Source organism: Polypterus senegalus, chromosome 10 (assembly GCF_016835505.1).
Source record: "Polypterus senegalus isolate Bchr_013 chromosome 10, ASM1683550v1, whole genome shotgun sequence".
Classification (NCBI taxonomy): domain Eukaryota; kingdom Metazoa; phylum Chordata; class Cladistia; order Polypteriformes; family Polypteridae; genus Polypterus; species Polypterus senegalus.
Window position 1 is genome coordinate 150,953,748 of NC_053163.1, and position 25,812 is coordinate 150,979,559.

General features: G+C 45.2%; 1 protein-coding gene across 1 annotated transcript in view; it reads left to right on the forward strand.

Annotated features, from left to right (window-relative positions):
• Positions 1-244: 244 nt before the first annotated feature.
• abhd8b (abhydrolase domain containing 8b) overlaps positions 245-25,812 on the forward strand; it is a 54,481-nt gene continuing 28,913 nt past the window's right edge. Inside the window, exon 1 of the mRNA XM_039767739.1 lies at positions 245-570. Coding sequence (XP_039623673.1) covers positions 444-570 — 127 coding nt within the window. The 5' untranslated portion in view covers positions 245-443. The remainder of the gene's footprint in view (positions 571-25,812) is intronic.

A 25,812-nucleotide genomic window follows, 5' to 3' on the forward strand; every position in this document is an offset into this window, starting at 1 on the left:
CCCGTTTGCTCGTCAAACTCGACTACACACACACACACACACACACACACACACACCGTTCTTCCCGGGCCATGTAAAGTGGATGCCCTAAATTCCAATGGAGCGCAGCACAATCCGTTTCTTTCCATGCAGTGCGCCACATCTCCTGGCAACAGCGGCTACAACTCCTCTCATTGGCTGGGCGACACCTGTAGCTCCCCATCGGCTCGAGCGCTGCGCTGTCAATCAGCAGGCAGGGGGCGGGGCCCGCTCGAGCTCTATGGCTACTGCACACAAGGGCAAACGGAGTGCATCAGTAGGGCTTGTGGCGGCGATGCAGCGCTTTGTCGGTCTCTATGTGTGTTAAAATAAAATGGCAAATGGCATGCAGCCTCTCCAGAAAACGCTTCGCCACCTGCACTAAAATGCCCAGGCACGGCACACGTTGCAGAGCGACAATGTAAATGTCACCATTCGTGCAAGGGATAAAGCGGCAGATTCCAATTACTGAAGATTATTGGATTGGCTGCCTTATTACTGGCAAGAAGCGCAACAATTCCGTGTTCCACCTTCCTCAGGCTGACAAACAAGGTAAGTAAGCTGCGTATTCTGCTTTTCTTTGCCTTTTATTTTTTGCTGTTGCTGTGCTTGCAGCGGTTCACCTGGGAATTGAGATGGTGGGAAATGGCATGCAGCTTGGCAAGCTTAGCTTTAGAGCTTTTTAACGGATCCTGGGTGCCCTGGCTGAAAGCCCGAGCTAGACGGCTCACCAGGGGGCATTCGAGTCAAAGGACTGTGCGGCGCTGGCACGGAGGTTGCATAACGTTGTGCATTTAAAAGCCCTAACGCTACCCCTTACCTTTTAATGCAGGATTGCTTGAGAGTTTCAGCTGCAAAGGGCACAGAGGATGCCCAGGCGGACATTCCCTTGGGCATCAATCACCTGGATGCACTCTAATGCTAGCTGCTGCGTTTGTTATTATCCTCAATTGAAACGTCGATAGATGGAACTTGAAGAGGCCGATACCTGCTTTATTTATTCATGGAGCTGCACATTACTGCAGACAGGGAACATTGGGGTGGCCTTCAGGGTCTTAATGCATATGCCTGTGCCAATAACACAACCACACCGAGCAAAAAATAAAAAGAATATACGGAGCGATGTAAGGGGCAACATTTAGCCAAGTCATGTCAATGTCCTTCTCGAACGACAGACATCTAAAATATTGCAGAATGCCATTTTCTTTGCATTCAGTTTGCTCAGAAATGTTGTTGCACAACACATTTAACTAATTCTCATTACATGCTGTATATTTCTCATTTATCAGTAATGCCGTATATCATTATAGTACAATCACTTGTTTTGAAATGATAATTGAAGTCTGTAGAAATAGTCTGATAAATGATAAATCAAGTCTATCTAACAATGCTGTGTGCAGTACTATGTAGGTACAACGTCATGCACACAAATACTGCATGTATACTAATATTCAATGATTATAACAGTCATCTAAAAATTTTGCTTACTACTATATATTTATGTGTGTGTGTGTAGGTATATACATAAGAATATATCATATATCATGTATACTATATATATATATATATATATATATATATATATATATGGCATATATATGGTGCCCTGCAGGGTTGTCTCATAATCTAAACAGCAGACACATCAGTGCCAGATACAAATCTCAGGTTCAAAATGAGTCTTTTATTTAACAACGTCCCCCTAGACAGGCTTCTCCTTCCAGATCAGCCCAAACACTCTTCATGTCTTTTCTTCTTTATCTCCATCACATCCATCCTAGGTGAGCTTCATCCTCCTCCACTCCCAACTCCGACTCTCCCATGAAAGGCAGAGAGCTACCATTTAAGCCAGTCCTGGGAGTAATTCCAGCACACCTAGGAAGCATTCCTGGGTTCAGGCAGAACCTCCTGGTGACAGGTGGACCTTCTCCCCTAGTGGCATCTGTGCAGCACAACAGGGCTGCCCTCCTGAATTACAAAAGCCATGCAGTCCTGTGGATGTCCAAATGAGAGACATGCCAGCGGGGAACCTCCTTCCAGTGTACTGGGGGAACTCTTGACCCTAAAAGGAAGTCTCCATCTACTCTTCAAATATGGAGGAATCCCTGTTGATGAAGGGAGGAGCAACCAACCGTACTGGGTTACCCATCCATTCATATTGCCCATCCAATGCTGGGGTCTACTGGCCAAGTAAGGAAGGAAACATCCATTCCAGTTAGGATGTCAGCCAAACCATGTCCTCCTTTATATATATATATATATATATATATATATATATATATATATATATATATATATATATATATATATATATATATATACATATACATATATATACGTATACATTCATATATGTATATATACAGTATATATTTATGTATTATATGCATACAAATATATAGAAAACTGATCTAAATATGTACATTTATGCATTAAGCTGTTCTGTGTGCTCTCTCTCTCTGTCTCTCTGTATATACATTATATACAGTATAAATACAGTACACACACACACACTTCCATCTATCCATTATCCAACCTGCTATATCCTAACTACAGGGTCATGGGGGTCTGCTGGAGCCAATCCCAGTCAACACAGGGCGCAAGGAAAGAAACAAACCCCGGGCAGGGCACCAGCCCACCGCAGGGCACACACACCCACAACAGGGACAATTTAGAATCATCAGTGCACCCAACCTGCATGTCTTTGGGAGGAAACCCACACAGACACGGGGAGAACATGCAAACTCCACGCAGAGAGGACCCAGGAAGCGAACCCGGGTCTCCTAACTGCGAGGCAGCAGCGCTACCACTGCGCCACACACACACACACACACACACACACACACACACACACACACACACACATATATATATATATATATATATATATATATATATATATATATATATATATATATATATATATATATATATATATACACAGTGGGGTGAAAAACTATTTGCCCCCTTCCTGATTTCTTATTCTTTTGCATGTTTGTCACACAAAATGTTTCTGATCATCAAACACATTTAACCATTAGTCAAATATAACACAAGTAAACACAAAATGCAGTTTTTAAATGATGGTTTTTATTATTTAGGGAGAAAAAATCCAAACCTACATGGCCCTGTGTGAAAAAGTAATTGGCCCCTTGTTAAAAATAACCTAACTGTGGTGTATCACACCTGAGTTCAATTTCCGTAGCCACCCCAGGCCTGATTACTGCCACACCTGTTTCAATCAAGAAATCACTTAAATAGGAGCTGCCTGACACAGAGAAGTAGACCAAAAGCACCTCAAAAGCTAGACATCATGTCAAGATCCAAAGAAATTCAGGAACAAATGAGAACAGAAGTAATTGAGATCTATCAGTCTGGTAAAGGTTATAAAGCCATTTCTAAAGCTTTGGGATCCCAGCGAACCACAGTGAGAGCCATTATCCACAAATGGCAAAAACATGGAACAGTGGTGAACCTTCCCAGGAGTGGCGGCCGACCAAAATTACCCCAAGGCGCAGAGGCGACTCATCCGAGAGGTCACAAAGACCCCAGGACAACGTCTAAAGAACTGCAGGCCTCACTTGCCTCAATTAAGGTCAGTGTTCACGACTCCACCATAAGAAAGAGACTGGGCAAAACGGCCTGCATGGCAGATTTCCAAGGCGCAAACCACTGTTAAGCAAAAGAACATTAGGGCTCGTCTCAATTTTGCTAAGAAACATCTCAATGATTGCCAAGACTTTTGGGAAAATACCTTGTGGACTGATGAGACAAAAGTTGAACTTTTGGAAGGCAAATCCCCGTTACATCTGGCGTAAAAGGAACACAGCATTTCAGAAAAAGAACATCATACCAACAGTAAAATATGGTGGTGGTAGTGTGATGGTCTGGGGTTGTTTTGCTGTTTCAGGACCTGGAAGGCTTGCTGTGATAGATGGAACCATGAATTCTACTGTCTACCAAAAATCCTGAAGGAGAATGTCCGGCCATCTGTTCGTCAACTCAAGCTGAAGCGATCTTGGGTGCTGCAACAGGACAATGACCCAAAACACACCAGCAAATCCACCTCTGAATGGCTGAAGAAAAACAAAATGAAGACTTTGGAGTGGCCTAGTCAAAGTCCTGACCTGAATCCAATTGAGATGCTATGGCATGACCTTAAAAAGGCGGTTCATGCTAGAAAACCCTCAAATAAAGCTGAATTACAACAATTCTGCAAAGATGAGAGGGCCAAAATTCCTCCAGAGCTGTAAAGACTCACTGCAAGTTATCACAAACGCTTGATTGCAGTTATTGCTGCTAAGGGTGGCCCAACCAGTTATTAGGTTCAGGGGGCAATTACTTTTTCACACAGGGCCATGTTGGTTTGGATTTTTTTTCTCCCTAAATAATAAAAACCATCATTTAAAAACTGCATTTTGTGTTTACTTGTGTTATATTTGACTAATGGTTAAATGTGTTTGATGATCAGAAACATTGTGTGTGACAAACATGCAAAAGAATAAGAAATCAGGAAGGGGGCAAATAGTTTTTCACACCACTGTATATATATATATATATATATATATATATATAGTACATATTTGTAAAGAATATATAAAGATATATACATAATATGAGGGGGAGTTAAGCTAAAGTTAGAAAATGGAACAAACCTTCACAACGCTGATCCTGTCATTTCTCAATGTCATCTCCACTCTTCTCAATGCACTTGTGTCACTTGCCTGGAAGGGCTAGAATTCCAGCAGAGTAAAAGGTTTTGTCTCATCCCCTTGCTTGTATATATACAGTATGTGTGTGCGTGTATGTGTGTGTGTGTTTGAGTCACAGACTGCAACCCCAGACCTTAACTACAGCTTTGTAAGTTTGATATGTTAAATGTGTGAAAAAACTTGGGCATGGATGTAATGTAATATGGGAAATTAGACTCTACCCCAACATCCAGCCCCGCCCTAAACATTTAGCTCCACCCCAAATACAAGTCTGCCCCATTCCATGGGCTGCAAGGACAGTCTCTCTATAATCGCAACATCAGACAAACTGAAAGTATAACTTAACAAAGGAAAAACTAAATAGAAAAAAATTGATGAGCATTATATAAATAAGGCAGTTTCTTTCTTTCTTTCTTTCTTTCTTTCTTTCTTTCTTTCTTTCTTTCTTTCCCTCCAGCAGGTAGATGCAGCTGAGTGTATTCAGTGTTGAAGTCTGCAATACACCACCTGTTGGAATGTATTTTGTAAAATGCATTGCACTTTTAGCTTAATCTTATACACTGCTTGAATATACACATGCAATTGAATTTGTGAAATGTGAAGCGTTATCCGTTAGCCATACATGCTGTAGATAAAATGATATCCATATTGTATTATATGGCTGACGCTTTCATCCAAGGCACCTTACAACATTTGAGGTACAATTGGCTCCATTGGGAGCTTAGGCAGGTGACGTGACTTGCTGAGTTGTTACACAGATTTGAAATCTGAAATTCAAAACCTTACCCACTATGGCACAATAACCACTAGTAGAAGCCTTAATAGCCAAATTGAACTATTAAATATAGATAGCTAGCTGTTAGATGTTGTTCTCTATTTATTTGCTCCAAACCTCTCAATCTGTAATGACTGTATACAAAAGAACTGAATAAACAGATTTTGGCAATGGGTTGTTATCTTTATGGTTAACAATACGTGTCACAAATCTTTAAAGGCAAATACAACCCGCAGTTACCATCAACGTAAAATATCCTCTCCTGCTTCTTGTGTAGCTGCTCTCGTCGGCTCTTCTCTAATGTCACTCAATATCCACGTCAGCTCATTTATGAGGTCAAAAGGCCGTGTTAGGAAGTCGAAGGCTGTCTGTGTTTGAGTTCTGATTGTGATTGTGAGACACGACACTCGCACTCGCATCGCAGCACCAGAGCCATCAGCATGTCGAGCCGCGGTGTGCAGCACAGATACGCGTGGGTGGTTTGCCGTGTGCTCATGACCCACTTCTTAATAATTTTATTTATTTCTTTACTGCGTCAGCCAATCAGGGGGTGTCTGTTGATTTCAATAAAAGATGCCAACAGTCTGAAGACGCGGCCTTTTTACAGCCTACAAGGTATTCATTCCTGTGTGACAATGCAGGCGCGCACCGTGTCAGACCTCGCAGACCCCTTCACTTCTAAGCTCAGTCCTCGTTCTTTGTCTTTAATGAAGGCAGCCACAGGTGCTGTTGGACATGAACTCATCTGTCATACACACACTAGTGGTTACTGGGGAAGACCACCATAAAAAGAGGCAGTGGGCTCAGAAGGCTGAGAGCATATGAGGATTACAAGTGCCTTGGGCATTAGAAAGGCGCTATATAAATGAAATGTACTATCATCATCATTATTATTATTACAAGGAGCAGGAGGGAAGCACCCAGTCACAGTGAACAGCAGGTGGTCTTCTGGCAGGTGTGATCAGAACAATAAACTGGCACAGTGTAGATGTGCAGACGGTAAGGAGAAGTGAAGACCACCAGTGGCTTCTCCTTAGAGAGACCTGTCATCGTGTAGAGGGGCACACAAGATAAAAGACCGACAAACTCATTGTGTTTAAGTGTAGCCCACCTGGCCAGAGTGTCCAAGAGTCCCACCTCAGCATTGATTTTGTGGAGTGTGCACTTTTACTGTGTGTGTCTTTGGAGGCTTTTCTAAGAAATCTCAAATACGAGTGTGTAAATTTGATTAATGATTGTGGGCTATAAAGAAGACTTGAGTGCTGGTGTGTGCTAGTGTGCCCCATCTGTCCAATATATAGTGCCTTTCACATCTAACTATTATATAGTGCCTTTAAAATCTATCTATTTATCTATCTATCTATCATATAGTCCCTTTCCCTCTATCAATTATACTGTATAATGCCTTTCACATCCATCTATTATATAATGCCTTTCACATCTGTGTATTAATCAATCATATAGTGCCTTTCCCTCTCTTTATTATATAGTGCCTTTCACATCTAACAATTATATAGTGTCTTTAAAATCTATCTATCATTTAGTCCCTTTCCCTCTATCAATTATATAGTGCCTTTCACATCTATGTATCAGTCAATCAATCATATAAATCCTTTCCCTCTCTCTATTATAAAATGCCTTTCACATCCATCTATTATATAGTGCCTTTCACATCTATGTATCATTTAGTCCCTTTCCCTCTATCAATTATATAGTGCCTTTCACTCTATCTATCTATTATATAGCACCTTTCACATCTCTCTCTTTCGTTCCTTTCATACCTCTCTGTCTGTAAGCATTGTGGTTTGGGGGGGCAGTGTGTTGGACTGTAAGCAGTAAGGCTGACTGTTCAGTCACCACCACCTTCTCACTGTGTGACCCCGCTGGTGTCCAGTTTGCTTGTTATTAAAGTTTGGATTGTTTCTACTGCTCCTCTTCTGCCCCCTTTGGGTTGATATTTGGAATTAAACGATGGTACATAAAATCTTTTCTTTGCTCTCCGTTGCTCTAAATGAGCCCCTTCACCCCCCTTTGTGACCCTCCTAGTGTTCCTGTAAACTGTTCTGAGATGGTCCTTTGAGCCCACTGGACTGGTAAGGTGGTCAATTCAGTCGACAGCACCAACTCTTTGCTCCTGTCTGGACTTTACTTTTAGAAACAACTGGTCAGGTGACATCTAAGACATTGAGATGCTGTGTATAATCACAAAGGGGTTGTCCCCTCATTCAACGAGCAGGTGTTCCCATTTACAGTTTTTGTACGGCACAGCTTCACTGCTGGTCCTCATCGAGTGTGCTAAACGCATTCTGAGTTTCCGACCCCCCGGGTCCTGATGTTCTGTAAGTCAGGTCTGTTCTTTGATTCTTTTGTCCCCTCTGCCCATCCTCATTATTTCCTCTTTTGTGTCCCGTCTGCCTTCTTTTTGTGAAATGTAATCTCCGGTTGTGTTTGCCATCCTGCTGACTGTCCATCTCTCTGAGCTGCTCAGCTTTTTGAATGTGACGTTTGGCAAAACTGCCAGCTGAAAATGAGGATGGCAGGGAAACATCTAGAAGGACAAACTCAGTCTGTACTTTATACAGTCACCGGCCACTTTGTTAGGCACACCTTGCTGGATCCCCTTTTGCCTTCAGAGCTGCCATAATTCTTCATTCATAGATTCAACAAGGTGCTGGAAACATTCTTTAAGGGTTCTGGTTCATATTGACGTGATGGCATCACGCAGTTGCTGCAGATCCAAGATGCGAATCTCCCGTCCCACCACATCCCAAAGGTGCTCTGCTGGATTGAGATCTCATGATTGTAGAGGCCATTTGAGTCCAGTGAACTCCTTGTCATGTTTAAGAAACCAGTCTGAGGTAAGTTGAGCTTTGCGACATCCTGCTGGAAGTGGCCATCAGAAGAGGAGTAAACTGCGGTCATAAAGGGATGGCCATGGTCAGCAATGAGGCTGTGGCATTTACATGATGCCCAGTTGGTACTAAGGGGTCCAAAGTGTGCTAAGAAAATATCCCCCACACCATTACACCACCACCACCAGCCTGAACAGTGGATACAAGGCAGGGTGGATTCATGTTCTCATGCTATTGACACCAAATTCTGCCCCACCATCCAAATGTTGCAGCAGAAATCGAGACTCGTCAGACCAGGCAACGTTTTTTTCCAATCTTCTGTTATACGGTTATGGTGAGCCCGTGTGAATTGTAGCCTCAGTTTCCTGTTCTTACCTGACAGGGGTGGCACCCGGTGTGGTCTCCTGGTGCTGTAGCCCACCTGCTTCAAGGTTTGACGTGTTGTTTGTTCAGAGATGTTCTTCTGCATACCTCGGTTGGTTATTTGAGCTCCTGTTGCCTTTCTATCCACACAAACCAGTGTGGCCATTCTCCTCTGACCTCTGGCATCAGCAAGACCCAGAGGCCTGCCGCTCACTGGATATTTTCTCCTTTTTCAGACCACTCTCTGAACACCCTGGAGATGGTTGTGTGTGAAAATCCCAGCAGATCAGCAGTTTCTGAAATACTCAGAGTAGCCCATCTGGCACCCACAACCATGCCACATTCAGAGTGACTTCAGTCCCCTTTATTCACCATTCTGATGTTCAGTTTGAATTTCAGCAGGTGGTCTTGACAATCTGCACAGATAGAAATGCATTGGGTTACTGTCGTGTGATTGGCTGATTAGAGATTTGCGTTAACAAGCAGTTGAGCAGGTGTACCTAATAAAGTGGCCAATGAGCGTATGCCGTTTTTTAAAAGGTGGGTTTATTATATGCTAAACCAAAAAAATTGAAACAGTACAGAAGTGAGGACTCCTGGTGAGCTGGGGACCGGATGGACTTCACAGTCGGATTTCACATGGAAGGAAAGGGGTGGTCACTTTGGGCCAGTGGTCAACATGGGCGTCATAGTAGCAGTTTGCTTGGATTAGAAGAAATGGCCCCGACGTGATGAATGAGATCACAGAGTGCATGTAGATGTGAGGACTGGGCTTCCCATGGCAGCATCCCTCTCTCATTCTGTTTTGTTGTCGTTTTTTTGTTAATTTTCAGTTATTGACAATTCTTGTTATCTGTACAATGGGGTGATGGGTGAGTGCCACAGTCCTGAAAAGAAAACCACGGATGCTGAAGCACTGAACCTATGGGAAAAATGGGATTAATCTCCACCACACCCTACTCACTATGCACTTTTGCTTCCCATTACCACAAACACACAATTGAATTTACCAAAAATCAAGCTAATCATCACAATACGTTTGCACTAAGAGCGCTCGGAAGAACACGAACACCAAGCTTCCCTGAAATCGCTGAAATTTAACCAAATAATCCGAAGCACAGCGTAAACCCCGAGAACGCAGGCAGTATTGTCAGAATGTGAAGATCTGTTAAAACAACAGAAGCCGTGAGAAAATGACGTCATGAAAACGTGTGGCCAAAGTAGAAATGTAGGTAATCGGACCCCCCCGCACCACCATACATCACCACAGGTCTACGCTGGGCTGTATTAAAGCATGGGCACGCTGGGCAGTTGCCCAAGGGCCCCATGCTAATCTAAGTATGTATTGATATTTTTATTCCTGTGAGTGGTTGTGTAGGTAGGGACCCCAGTGCATCTATCCAATATATAGTGCCTTTCACATCTATCTATCTATCTATCTATTATATAGTGCCTTTCACATCTATCTATCTATCTATCTATCTATCTATCTATCTATCTATCTATCTATCTATCTATCTATCTATCTATCTATTATATAGTGCCTTTCACATCTACAGTATGTATCTATCCAATATATAGCACCTTTCACATCTATCTTTCAATAATATAGTGCCTGTCACTTTATGTATCTATCTAATTATAATATAGTGCCTTTCACATCTATCTATTTATCAAATTTATAGCACCTTTCACATTTGTCTGTCTATAATATAGTGCCTTTCATATCTATAATATAGTGCCTTTCACATCTATCTATTATATAGTGCCTTTCAGATCTATCTATCTATCAATCATATAGTGCCTATCACTTTATCTATCTATCTATCTATAATATAGTGCCTTTCACATCTATCTATCTATCAATCATATACTGCCTATCACTCTATCTATCTATGTAATTATAATATAGTGCCTTTCACATCTATCGTATTATATAGTGCCTGTCACTTTATATATCTATCTATCTAATTATAATATAGTGCCTTTTATATCTATTATATAGTGCCTTTCACGTCTATCCGGGGGCCTATAATACTGTTAAGACGGACGGCAGTTTCAAGATGGCACGTCTAGACCAGCCTAATGGGTTCAGGTGTCACGCCTGGCTGTGGAGTTGACATTTTCTCCTCCTGTCTGTGCGACTTTTCCTATCACGCTCTAAGCACATATGTGTGGGATGCTGGAGATTCTGGATTAGGCCAGTGGGTGCCGATATGAATGTGCCCTGTGATGGACTGGCACTCAGTTTCAAGGGTTGGTCCCTGAAATACTGTCCCAGCTGTCATATGCCTTAAAATGCCTGGTTATGGAATGGCATCCACTCCAGATTGGTTGGCAGGCAAGTTGGTCCATCCAGCATTTGCATAAATGTGCCCTGTCATGGACTGGTGTCCAGTTTGGAGATGGTTCCTGAGAAATTAGCCCAGTTGTTGACTGTCTAAATGTCTTCTGGGATGAACCAGCTCCCTGTCGAGAGTTGGTTCTTAAAAATTAGTCTATAATTGTTGTATGCAACAAGTGGTATCCCCAAGTGATGGACTGGCATCCCGTGTAGAGTTGAGTCCTGGCAAACCATCACATGTTCTGTGTGCGTATAAATGCTCCCTGTGATGGACTGGCACCAGGCTGGAGTTGGTTCCAAAAATTTTGCCTAGTTCTGTGCATGAGTATGCCAATTGATGGAATGGCATGCCATCCAGAGATGTGTGTTGCCTCACTGGCCCACTAAATGTGTCCATGCATGTGGTACCCGGGTATAGGTTAGTTCCAGAAATGTGTCTGAGTTGTTCTGTGCATTCATATGCCCAATTATGGAGTGGGGGGTTTTACTGACTAAACTGGTTCATTTGGATCTACATAAATGTGCCCTGCTTTGGACTGGCATCCAATCCAGGAATGCTCCTTGAAAACTTGATTTAGTGGTTAACTGCCTAAATGTTTTCTGGGCTGGACTGCCAGTTTGGCCCAGTGGGTATGAAAATGAATGTAGCCGCCCTGTATCGGATGGGCATCCAGCCCAGTGTTGGTTCCAGAAAATTGGCCTTGTTGCCCTGTATATGCCCACTGGCATCCTATCCACAGATGGTTCCTACCAAAGTGAGCTATCTTGCTGGGTGCATACAGGTGACCTGTGATGAACTGGTAACCCTGGCAGAGGTTGGTTTCTAAACAATTGGCCCAGTTGTTTTGTGCATCTGTGTCTCCTTTGATGGACTGGTGCCCAGTCCAGGGTTGGTTCCCTCTCTAGCCCTTACAGCCCTAAATCAGACAAAGTGGGTATGGATTACAAATGGCTGAGTAAATGAATAAGTCCAGGAGGAGATGTCTCCTTTGCTGCCATGGTCCCCCCACACCACTAATGCCATCTTATTTGCTGCGGTGCCATTCAGTAACGGTCAATTAGGGGTCACAGGACGAGGAGGTCATAAAAATGTGTGATTGCAGTACTGGCCGTGGCAAATCATTCCTTCTCACTTGTCGTTTTTATTGTTCCTTTCATTAAGACAATCAATTAAAGGATTTTTTATTCTATTATTTTATTTATTATGTAAAGGAGCACAGACCGCGGTTGGCCGACATGGACACATCAGCGGCGAGCGAGATTTGTTTTTCCCTGCCATCATTTGGGACTTCAGCAATAAAGTGACGCCCTTGTTGCTTTTACTTCTCTCCGCAGCCCTCTTTATTCCTATTATTTATTTCTTTTCTATATTTTCCTGCAGGCTTGCCCTGACTAATTAGATAAAAACACAGATGCCTCCTTGGCGAGCTCCCCTGTGGCTTCCGGCTGCAAAACCGCAGGCTGATAAAAATAAACAGCCGGACAGCCGCGCGTGATGAGGCAACCCCAGTCGAGTCCGACACAAAATGGAGGCCATCACCTTAGCGGACTGCAGGCAGACCCCCAGCACAACAATGCCCCCCATGTACTGCAGTTCTTCCAGATCACACCATTCGTCTATTCGCTTTCCTCCATGCTTATCTGGTTCATAGTTCTGGAAGGATATGACACAAGGTGGGAATCAACCCTGGATGGGACACAAGGTGGGAATCAACCCTGGATGGGACACAAGGTGGGAATCAACCCTGGATGGGACACAAGGTGGGAATCAACCCTGGATGGGGCACTAGTCAACCGTGTTAGGCCCACTCAAGCACACCCACACAGGCCAATTAAGAATTAAACACGGGAAGCCCACCTGGGCATGGGGAGAAATGGACCGGGAGTCAAACCCTGGATGTTGAATTTATACAGTTATGGGGATCGACGTCCAGCGGATTCAGAAAGTCTTCACTTTCTGCACACTTTATTTAATTTTAAAAGGATACATTTGCCATATTTGTCCATCAGTCTACACACAGGTCAGGTTGGGGAGCATACACTGGTACGGCACGCTGCAGCACCCACCACACGATGAAACTGCTCAGGATCCCCCCCAGGCAGAGGCGTGGTCCGGTCTCATCCTCCAGCAATAACCCTCTATCTGTTACATGGGGGTCCCCTTGGCCTGGTCCAGCCAATCAGATCCTCGGCAATGAGGATCACCCTCGGGTAATCGCGCCACATGGCTGTAGTGCCGTAACTGACGCTCCCTCACAAAGCAGGTCATGTGCCTTATTCAGGACTCCATGAGCAACACAAAGTCAGACCAGTGGGACAGAAGGACTCTCTGAAGTGACACACATGAAAGGAGTCCAGTCTTCGTCTCAGGTCAATGGATAGCGTCCATGTCTCACAGCCATAGAAAGGAAGCACCAGAACTCTAAAGACTTGGACCTTCGTCCTTTTCACACTCCTCTCCAGCGACTTCATGACCCCCCATGCACTCCCAATCCGTCTACTGACTTCATAGGAAGAGTCACCAGAGACATGAATGTCACTGCTGAGGTAAGTAAACCTCTCGATGAGGTCGACACTCTCTCTGCAGACAGACACACTGCTGATGGCCGTGCCCAAGAGGTCATTAAAGGCCTGGTGGCTCTTTGATTTTTATCAGGACACTCCTCACTCAATCTCTCGAGAGCCCTGATCAGAGCCTCCAATGACTCTGCGAAGATCACAGCATCGTCAGCAAAGTCAAGATCAGTGAATGTTTCTTCACCAACAGATGCCCCACAGTTGCTGGACCCCACAACCCTGCCAAACACCCAGTCCTTACAAGCATTGAACAGAGTAGGAGCAGAACACCCCAGAATCAACTGGGAAAAACACAGAGGGTCTGCCTCCACTTTGCACAGCACTCACAGTACCAGTGTGCAGGCCGGCCATGATATCCAGCAACCTCGAGGAGATCCCGTGAACCCTCAGGATGTCCCACAGGGCAGCTCGATCAACTGAGTCAAACACTTTACAAAAATCGACAAAGGCTGCAAAGAAACTCTGCTGATATTGGTGTTTGCGCTCCATGAGAACCCTCAGTGCCAGGATGCGGTCGATGGTAGATTAATGTACACTCAGTAACCCATAATGACAAAGTGAAGGCATGTTTTTAGAAACACCTGCAAATGTATTCACAATCAAAAACTTAATGTATATAAAGTCGATGGAAAGGAAGGGACGGGACGTCATGAGCAAATGCCATTCTGGAACCGGAAGTGACATCAGGAGGAGGCGGGACCTTGAGGGCCGGAATGGGAAGTGATGTTGCTGTTGTTGTTTGAGGACCAAAGTGATTGTTAGGCTGAGGGTTCATCACTTTTTCTGCAGGAAGAGAGGAGAAAGAGTTGGAGGGCAGCGCCAACCCCTGGTCCGGCGTGTAAATGCACTTATTTGAGCCCGTAAACTGTCTCCCAAACGTACGTGTTTGACAGTGTGTGTGTGTGTGTGTGTGTATATATATATATATTTATTTATATATATATATATATACAGGGTGGTCCAGATCTAATTATGCAGATCCAGATCGTCTGGGTGACTTTGATTTATGTCGGGACGATTCCAGTTCGGCGCAAAGACGATTCTTCATGTCGTCAGTTTGCACACTTCTCGATGGTCTGGGATTTTTCCGGTGATTTTCTATGTAATATACTTAATAAGTTATAGCATAATTAAAATTGCATAATTAGATCTGGACCACCCTATATATATTGCCTCTTTCAATCCAACAGACAGACACACAGCACTGGGTAAAATCACCAAGAAGGTAGTTCATTATTTTTCTTCTTGTAGTGGTGCCCAAAAGCACCTCCGCCACCATAAACAGGCAATACAAAACTAATAATGCAATAAATTGACAGAATTCTCTCCTCCACACTTCCCAGCAAACTCTGTCCAACTCCTCCCAACTCCTCCAGCCGTCCTTTATATAGTCCTTGACCCAGAAGTGCTTTTCCTCTTCCGTTCATGTGAGTTGCCAGCACGTCCGGGTCAGATTGAGAACCTGCTTTATCTTCAGCCCAGAAGTATTTTGGGGCTTCCATCCCCATGACTCGATAGTACTTCCGGACTAAGGAAAAGATACGAGTCCGCAGGTCCCCCTGGCAGCGTCTCCTGGCGGCATCAACGGTATGCAGCAGGGCTGAGAAGCTGAACTCCAAATCCCATGGTGCCCTGCGGGAATCCGAGGCACCGCTATGCTGCAGGGAACTCGCCATCTGCCGTCTTGGGGGAGGCAGAGTCCCACAGTAGCTGCCTTCCCCCATCTTTCTCTTCTTTACACTAGCTGTGTAAGCCGTGCTGTAAAACGCCCGGACTCCTAGAAAACATGGATTACTTGGTTGTCTCTCAGTGGCTAAGCGAGTTTCTCTCTTTTCTCGGCGGTTTCACTTTGGTGACAGAGTTGTTTTCTTTGAGCTTCATGCTGTAGCTTCGCACTTCCGGGTCGGCCAGACAGACACTCTTTCACACGCAGACGTTTATATACTGGTCAAAAGAATTAAAGGAACACTTTTTAATCAGAGTATAGCATAAAGTCAATGAAACTTATGGGATATTAATCTGGTCAGTTAAGTAGCAGAGGGGGTTGTTAATCAGTTTCAGCTGCTGTGGTGTTAATGAAATTAACAACAGATGCACTAGAGGGGCAACAATGAGATGACCCCCAAAACAGGAATGGTTTAACAGGTGGAGGCCACTGACATTTTTCCCTCCTCATCTTTTCTGACTGTTTCTTCACTAGTTTTGCATTTGGCTACAGTCAGTGTCACTACTGGTAGCATGAGGCGATACCTGGACCCTACAGAGGTTGCACAGGTAGTCCAACTTCTCCAGGATGGCACATCAATACGTGTCATTGCCAGAAGGTTTGCTGTGTCTCCCTGCACAGTCTCAAGGGCATGGAGGAGATTCTAGGAGACAAGCAGTTACTCTAGGAGAGCTGGAGAGGGCCATAGAAGGTCCATAACCCATCAGCAGGACCAGTATCTGCTCCTTTGGGCAAGGAGGAACAGGATGAGCACTGCCAGAGCCCTACAAAATGACCTCCAGCAGGCCACTGGTGTGAATGTCTCTGACCAAACAACCAGATACACTTCATGAGGGTGACCCAAGGGCCCCATGTCCTCTAATGGGCCCTGAGCTCACTGCCCAGCAGCATGCATCTCGATTGGCATTCGCCATAGAATACCAGAATTGGCAGATGCACCACTGGTGCCCTGTGCTTTTTACAGATGAGAGCAGGTTCACCCTGAGCACGCGACAGAAGTGAAAGGGTCTAGAGAAGCCATGGAGAACATTATGCTGCCTGTAACATCATTCAGCATGAGCAGTTTGGTGGTGGGTTAATGATTGTCTGGGGAGGCATATCCATGGAGGGTCACACAGACCGCTACAGGCTTGACAAAGGCACCTTGGCTGCCATTAGGTATCAGGATGAAATCCTTGGACCCATTGTCAGACCCTATGCTGGTACAGTGGCTCCTGGTGCACGACAATTCCTGGTCTCATGTGGTGAGAGTATGCAGGCAGTTCCTGGAGGATGAAGGAATTGATACCATTGACTGGCCACCACACTTTCCTGACCTAAATCCAATAGAACACCTCTGGGACATTATGTTTTGGTCCATCCAATGCCACCAGGTTGCACCTCAGACTGTCCAGGAGCTCAGTGATGCCCTGGTCCAGATCTGGGAGGAGATCCCCCACAACACCATCTGTCATCTCATTAGAAGCATGCACCGATGTTGTCAGGCATGTATACAAGAACACAGGGGCCATACAAAGTGCTGCGTACAATTTGGAGTTGCTGCAATTCAATTTGGGCAAAATGGACTAGCCTGCCACATCATTTTTTCACTCTGATTTTTGGGGCGTCTTTGAATTCAGGGCTCTGTAGGTTGATCATTTTCATTTCCATCAAACGATGTGGCATCCTTTCGTTCCTAACACATTACCCAGTCTATATCAGTATAGATATCCAGGAGGATTTCTTTTTCCCATTGAGATCTGATGTGTTTTCAAAGTGTTCCTTTAATTTTTTTGAGCAATTTAACTCTTTGAGGGCTGAATATTTTTTCCAAAACACAGTTTCTGAAAAGCAATGGTTTCACACAGAAATCAATATAAAACATCTGTTGCTGTGGGTGCCAGTTTGCCAAGAATGCCAGGCTGTCTTCTCTGGTCGCTGTGCATTGTAATCTGGTTTCTACCTCTTATCATTGTGAAGTGGCAGCCCTTTTGGGGAACATTGCCATAGGCGTGTCAGCTACATGAACCTGATCCGCACCACAATCAGCTGGGGACCAGTCAGCTGAAGCTGGAACCTCACATTCGTTTTCGATCACTTGTATCAAAATTGGAGTCTGACAGTTCAGATATAATAGGCAAAACTTTGTCCACAGAGTATTTTGCTTTACGCATTCGATTTGATCTCTCGCCATCATGTCAGTGCCATTTTTGCTCTTGTTTGCGCCTTACTACTCACACGAGCGCAGGAAATCTCGGTCAAACCAATGAAGCTAACTTTCCTTCTAGCAATGAGAGTCCAACTAATACATAACAGCTGGTTTTGTCACAGATTACAGTTGATTACCATCATCAACTCCTCCTCCTTTTGACAAAAGTCGACATCAGCCCTGAAAGAGTTAAATAAGACTAGGGGGCTTTGCTCGCCCACCTCATCCCGCGCCTCTGACTTTGCGTCTCTGCCGCTCACATTATGAAGAGGGGGGCTGAACGCACCCCAAGGAGACGCGGTTGCTCCCCTCTAAAATGGTGATGCAATGGGAAACACGTACAGTTTTTTATTTTTACCTCTTCTTTGCTCGATCAGCTGCTGCTGCTGCTGCTGCCGCCGTGCCGTGTGATCTCCATCTCGCGTGGCGCACTTCTGTCATATAACCAATGTCCACTGTGGTCCATGGCCGGCTTTTCATCCCGGCCAATACCCCCAGGCAGCCAGATGGAGCTCTCCCTGCAGCATGGAGGTGCCCCGGATACCAGCAGGGAATCATGGACAATGGTGTTTTCCTCTACAGCCCTGCTGGATACCACAGGGGCCAACAGAGGATGCTGCAGGAAGGTCCAGAGAGTCGTTTGTGCCCTTTTACCCGGAAGTGCGTCTTAGTCACAGTGACAGGAGAGATGATGTACTTCCGGGGTGAAGAAAAGGACTTTTTATCTGACCCGGAAGTGATCAGGAATCATGGACTGAAGGATGGGAAACACTTACGGGTCAGGGACTATAAAAGACTCTATAGAACACCAGAACGTTGAGCTGAGCTGGGTGGAAGGGTGGCAACGCGTCTGGGAGTGTGGAGGATTGTTTATTGTAGAGTATTGTGGAGAGGAGGGTGCTTTGTGCACTGTGTGTTAGAAATAAAAAGTCGTATATTTGGACCTGGTGTCTGACGTCTTGGTCAAGGGTTCAAGAGGACGAGAGCGCCCTCTATCTGTCACCCCATAAATTCGATCACTTTTTGCTTTTACCTTTTCGTCGATATCACATTAATGTTGATTCCGTGGCAACGCAACGTATAACGTCCGTGAGTGAATACCGTTTCTTTCTCTCTACAAGAAATGTGTCTGACGTAACCACGCAGGACTTTTCCAAATCTCTTTGCGTAAAAGCTCTTGTCTCGCCGGGCTTCTGGCCCCAGGGCGTGGTGACATTGTTTGTTACACGAAGGCTCGTCTCGCGGGACGTGAAAGTGTCTCTGAGACAATCCCGTCTTCGTCTCCTTCCAAGTTTTTTTTTATAACAGATATATATTGTGGGAAGCAGCCCGGATGCAGACAGGTAGACATGGTTGTTAAAGCACCACACACGTTTATTTACAGACTACTATTTACAACGAACACACACAACCCAGTGCCGCAGCACCAATCACCCCCAAAGTCCAGGCTCTTCCACAATGCCTCTTCTCTCTTCTGGTCCACCTCCACTCCTCTCCTCCGAGCTCCGTCCTCTTCCACCCGACTCCAGCCATCGAATGGAGGGAGGCGGCTCCTTTTATAACCAGGTGCCTCCTGGTTAGCTTCCGCCGGCACTCCCCAGTGTGGCAGAAGTACTGGCTGCACACCCGGAAACACTCCGGGTGTCCCTGGTCTTCTTCCCCCACCCGGAAGTGCTGAGGGCCAGGGCGCCATAGGCATTGGGGCGCCCCCTGGCGGTGACCACGGGCCCCTGTAGGGTTGAGCTTTTAAGCTCTGTTCCCGTGGTCCCCAAAGCCACCAGGGTGGTCTCCCCCTTGTGGTCTGGAGGAGGCGTAAGCTCTCCTCCGGTCATCCTGGGCGTCCCGGCTCTGTACCACCCCCCAGCCACTCACCACAATACAGTGGAACCTCGGTTTGCGAGCATAATTCGTTCCGGAAACGCGCTCGCAGTCCAGAGCACTCGTAAGTGAATTTCCCCATAAGAAATAACGGAAACTCAGATGATTCGTTCCACAGCCCAAAACTATTCATATAAAAATGATGAAAACAAAATATAAAGTAAAAATACATAAAACAAATCAACCTGCACTTTACCTGCAGGCTGGTGTGAGTGAGTTTCTAAACTCTTGTTGGATTCCACCCAATGGGACGACACGCGGAAGAGCGTCCCGAAGCAACCACAGGCACTCAGCGCTGTAGGAGTTTGCCGTAAAAGCGAATCCGAAAAGAGCGCGGACATGCTATAAGCGCCTGCGCAGGGCACAGTACTACTTGCCTGACTGCTGTGTCTGTGTATAGGAGAGTGGCAGATCCCGCTACAATAAATAACCGCGCTGTTGCTGTTTCAAGCTGAATAAAGCTGGTGGTGCAAGACGGGGACTCGCACGTCACAACACACACACACACGCGGTCACACACACGCGGTCACAATGCTGTAGTAAACAGTATAAGCTCGTATGGATGTTGACTATATGAGTGAAGCACGCCGACTCAGACGGAGAATAGGAGACGATTGCCCACGAGAGAGAGAGAGACATACACACGTGCGCGAGTGCACGAGACAGAAGAACCATCAGCTCAGTTGTGATCACATGACGCTCAGCAGACAAAGCGTATCCATACTACTCGTATTGCAAGACGTCGCTCGTTTATCAAGTCAAAGTTTATTAAAAATTTTAGCTCGTCTTGCATAACACTCGCAAACCAAGGTTCCACTGTATATACTGTACATACATACCAGTAATGCCGCACCACATGATAACGTGCAGTGAATCCACTTGACTTGACATTCCTAGTTTTCATCCTCTCTTTCTCTGTACATTCACCATTCGTTTCCTCAGAGGTTGATGCGCCTCTTCCTTCCTGAGCGGCTCTTCTTTTCTCCACCCGAGCGGCCCATTCGTTCGTCGGCATCTTTTCGCGTTAAAACTGATTAAGTCAGTGTTTATGTTGCAATTACTTTGTACGTTTTCTTTAGTTTTACACTTAAGCTGGCAATGAAATCTTCAGTCTGCCTCAAGATTGGAAGAGGTAGGGGAAGTGATGGCGAAGGTGGTAGGGAATAGGAACTGCGCCCGTACGCGTGGGCCGTCCTACTGCCGAGAGTTGATTTTACAATAAAATAAAATAAAAATAAAAAGAGGAATAACTTTGGAGGTCAGTCATCACCCCGAAAGCGGATAGTAGACGTCACGTAGTATATGAGTACCAAATTTCAGGTCAAATAGTCAAACGGTTTGCAAGCTATAGGTGATTTAAAATCCTGGACAGACAAATGGAGAGCCACAATAGCGTATTATATAAGAAGATATTTAAATATATATATATTGTGTGCCTCCTCCAGACCGCGAGGGGGCGTCCACCCTGGTTATGTTGGGGGCCTCGTAGGCCAGGCGGCGCCCCCGGTGCCTGTAGAAGTCCGAAGCCCAGAACTTCTGCCACACCAGGAAGTGCTGCCCCCCAGAAGACAGGGGTCACCCAGAGGGCTTCCGGGTGCGCAGCCGGCATTTCCGTCACACTGGGGCGTGTCTTCTGAGGAGTGCCGGGAAGCAGCTGGAGCCCATCCGGGTTCCTATTTAAGGGGCCGCCTCCCTCCAGTCATTGGTGGATGTCGGGTGGAAGTGGCCAGAGCTGGAGAGAAGATTGGAGGCGGCCAGGAGAGAGGCACAAGGACTGTGAGGCCTGGACATTTGGGGGAACAGCACTGGGAAGTGCACTGAAGTAAATATTCTTGTACATATTGTATAATAAACATGTGTTGGGTGAACAGACGATGTCCGTCTGTGTGTGTCCAGGCCAGCGTCCACAATATAAATACTGCATATACGCTATACACATATTTTTAATGTAATATAATTGAGCCTGCTTATTCCAATATGGGGCTACACGGGTGACAGCACTGGATGTGCCAGCCCATCACACGTCACCCTTATACTGGACCAGTTTAATCGTAATGTGGATATCTTTGGGATTTGGGAGCAAAACTGGAATACATGGAGAAAATCCACACAGATGTGGAAAATTTCCCCATGGGATTATTAAAGTGTATTTAATCTAATCCACACGCAGGCCTGAGGTTTGAACCCGGGACTTTGCAGCCATGATTTGACGGCACCACCAACTGCTCCACCCCGTCTGACCATTTTCTGTCTTTGCTCCCATACAATTCAACGGTGTGAGTATCCAGAGGGTGGTGGCTGAGCGCAGAAACCGTCCAGAAATCGCAGACCTCAAACATGCAGAGGTGGACTTTGAACCCTGAGGGTGACTTATGGTCAGTTTGGTTATTAGCACCCTGGGCCTTAAAAGCCTCCGGTTCAGATCGCACCAGTATGATGTGCTCAAGTGAGTAAGACGTTGACTTAACCGATGCTTTAGTCTCTGTGATTTATACATGGCGCCCTATAAAAGGCACAATAAGAACATCAAATTTCATTCATTCAGCCGCATTCTCATTTTTTTTTTTTTTTAATTGTACCAATTGAGAGTTCGGAGTGGGCGTTCGACGCTGACCTGCTTTCTTGAATGCATGGCACATATTCCAGAACATTCTGTACAATGCCTGCCTTGCAATTACAGAGTGGGTTGGCTTCATCACAGCTGACTCCCCAACCCCTCATTTTTCCCATCCTTCCCACCGCCCACCGAAGAACAAAACAAGCGCTGAGAAAGGAGCCACTGGGAAAACAGAGGCACCACGTCACTCAGGGTGCCTTTACCCAACTCCATTCCATCTGGAGGTCTAAACAATACGGCCTAAAAACAAAGATGTTCCTGTACAACAGCAACGTAAAGTCTGTCCTCCTGTATGGTTCAGAGTGTTGGCGTGTGGTCAGTACAGACATGAGGAGACTTGAAGGTCTTCCACAACAGAGGTCTCAGACGAATCTGCCAGATCTTTTGGCCCAACAAAATATCAAACCAACAATTTTACAAGAAAACAAGCAGTCAAAGCATCACCCACCAAGGACATTACATTAAGACCCTCAAGATGGCTTGGACATGTGGTAAGGATGGAGCAAAACCGCATCCCAAGAGTTGCCTTAAGATGGACACCACCTGGAAAAAGAAAAAAACTGGAAGACCCAAAAACACCCGGCGTAGAACGGTGGTACAGGAGCTTCATGGGGAGAAGCACAACATGCTGCAAAGGACCGCATGCGATTGAGGGAGCTCATTGAAGCCTTATGTCCCACAAAGGGCGAAGAAGATTGATTGATGTCAGTCAGACCTGTGCAGCCATAATGGTGGAGTCTGGTGCTCCTGTCACCTTCTGACAGATTAAAAAAAACAAGCAAGGGACCTGTGGCCTTAGGTGGTGAAGCAGCAGCTGCTCCATGGTCTTCATCACATGTGACGTCAGAGCCACAGGCCAGAAGTCATTCAGCTCGCTAGGACGTGATACCTTTGGGACTGGGGTGATACAAGATGTTTTCCAAGGCCACTAGGGGGCTGCCTTGAGCACTGGGTGTGCACTGCCCCTTGGCTATCTCCCCCCTGCTCTCTCATCCTCTGCACTCAGAGCCGAACTGAAAGTCTTTCAAACTGCTCACATACTTGGCAGTTCATGCCAATGCCTTGTTAGATATGGACCGACCATCTATGGAGCTCCTCCTCAACATGACAGGTCATGAAGACCATTCTATCCATTGTCGCACCTCAGGGTCTTTGGGATAGGAACTGCTCCCTAAATTCGGCTCCAAAGGCGCCGTCACTGAAGCTGCCCTGACTTATTTTGGTCACTAGCAGCTCCTCGGTGACACAGCTTCAGTCTGATTGATGGCTTATTAAAATGGTTGATGTGTGGGCGTCAGCAACCATGTCTCAGTGTTAGGGGTGCCCTGGCACGGTGGCACCTGGGAGCACTCAGCGCATTTGCCTTTCAGAGTCAGCATTCAGCTTTAATAATTCAGCTGCTTTTTCATTGCGGGCTTTTAATAATACATCAACTCAGAAAATGGAGAGTGTGTGTGTGTGTGAGAGAGACAGACAGGCTGCTAAGGGACACAGGCAGCATTAGTGAAACGGTGAGATGACCGCAGGCTGGCACGCACACACATATAGGGCTGCTTGGGAATGCCATGTTGGGCTTTGTGATAAACAATAAGCGGCAGATCTGTGGTCAGCAGGGCACCGACGGGACAGGGGAAGGGGGTTGGGACTGGAAAGACGATAATCCCATTAAAGCCTGAAAAACAACAATGAATGGCGTCACTCGGGTCATGCTGCCCAGCTATGGCGGGCCTGAATGTGACGGTAGGGGTGGTGGGATGCAAAATACCTTAGTGTGCAGAAGAAAAAACTGGAGGAGGTGCTGCTGAAGTCCTCGGGCGCCATTTAGTAGGTGGGCACCACACAGGGCTGGCGGGGGTACCCTAAAGACCTGGGCACATTGCTTGGCATTTCAATTATAAGACAAGAGGCATATGTGATAGGTCCAAACACAGGCTTTCTCGTGGTCATATACAGTAGTATGAGGCAGTGGGATATATTCGAATATCAATGAACTTTGATTTTATATAGCGCCTTTCATTCTGAAGAGCTTTACAAGTGCATTAGAGCACTAAAGACACATCCTTACAATAGAATGGAAGCAGCTTAAGTGACTTTCTCAAGGTCACAGAGTACAAACAGGTGGGGTTTAAAATGACATCAGTCATTGTTGATTTTATATAGCGCCTTTAATGATAAACTCCATTCTAAAGTGCTTTACAAGTTAAAAATAATACAAAATGCTCATTTACTATACCATAGACTTGTTGGCAGATTAAATCACTTTGGAAAAAACAAATGGGAGGGGCTTAAATGTATATATCTATATATACAACGTGACAGTAGGGGTCGCTGTCGCTCTTCCAAACCCGCAGACAACACGTCCAGACACCAGGTAAAAGTACAAGAAATAATTGTAATTTCTCCAATAATGTGCACAAAGCACCTTCACCTGCACAATACACAATAAATCACTAATAATAAATACAATAAATCCTCCTCTCCTCCCAGCAGCTCTGCCACACTCCCTCCCAACTCCGGCTCAGCTTGCTGGGTTTCCCACAATCCTTTAAATAGTCCTTGACCCGGAAGTGCTTCTGTCCTTCTGTCCCTGTGACTCGGAAGTACTTCCGGGTTATACTAGAAACGATCTTCATGTCTCCCTGCAGCGTCCCCTGGCGGCCCCCACGGTATCCAGCAGGGCTGTGAAGCCAAACTCCATTTTCCATGATGCCCTGAGGATTTTCGGGGCACCTCCATGTTGCAGGGAAGACTCCATCTAGTGGTGTGGATGTATTGGCCAGGGTAAGCTGCCGGCCATCTTTCACAACAGATAGATACATTTACTGTTTATAATTTATAAATCTAAATAAAATTGTCAGTCTTGGTGCACCTCCTGACTCAATCATCCTCTGCCTTTCGCTCCACATACCCAAAGCCCCTTAAGTCTGTCTCTCCTTATATCACCTCCACACTACAGAAAGTCTTTCTCTCATTCATCTCCTCCTCACTCCACGACACTCCACCAATCCAGCTGACATTCTCATTCCTCTCCCTGCATCAACAACTGAATTATTACACAGTAAACATTTTTATAATACAGCTGCACATGGTTTCATGGTTGATTAGTGTCACACAGTTGATTAAAAATGGCATTTAATGTGAGCGCAAAGAACCTTTGTTTGATCTGGGGACAACCACACCAAGCTATCTTGAACTTAGATTTCCCCCTTTAGGACAAAAGTTTGTTCATTCAATCAATCTGTCTATACTATCATGCTTTTCAAAGTCATCTGTTATATAGTGCCTTTCTATCTGTCAGATAGTGCCTTTCATTTCTATCTCTCTATCTGTATATCTATTATATAGTGCCTTTCATTTCTATCTCTCTATTATATAGTGCCTTTCATATCTATCAATCATATAATGCCTTTCATATCTATGTATTATATAGTGCCTTTCATATCTATCTATCATATAGTAGCTTTCATATCTATCTCTCTATTATATGATGCCTTTCATTTCTATCTATCTATCTATTTATCAATCAATTATATAGGCCTTTCACATCTATCTTCAATTATATAGTGCCTTTCATGTCTATCTATCAATCATATAATGCCTTTCAAATCTATCTATCTATCTATCTATCTATCGTACCTTTAATGTCAAAGTGAAAAACAGATCTCTGCAAAGTAGTCTAAAAGAATTATTAATATAATTCATTGTAACTCCCTTTAAAATGACACCCCTAAATCCTCACTGGTGTAGCCCACTGGTTTTAGAAGT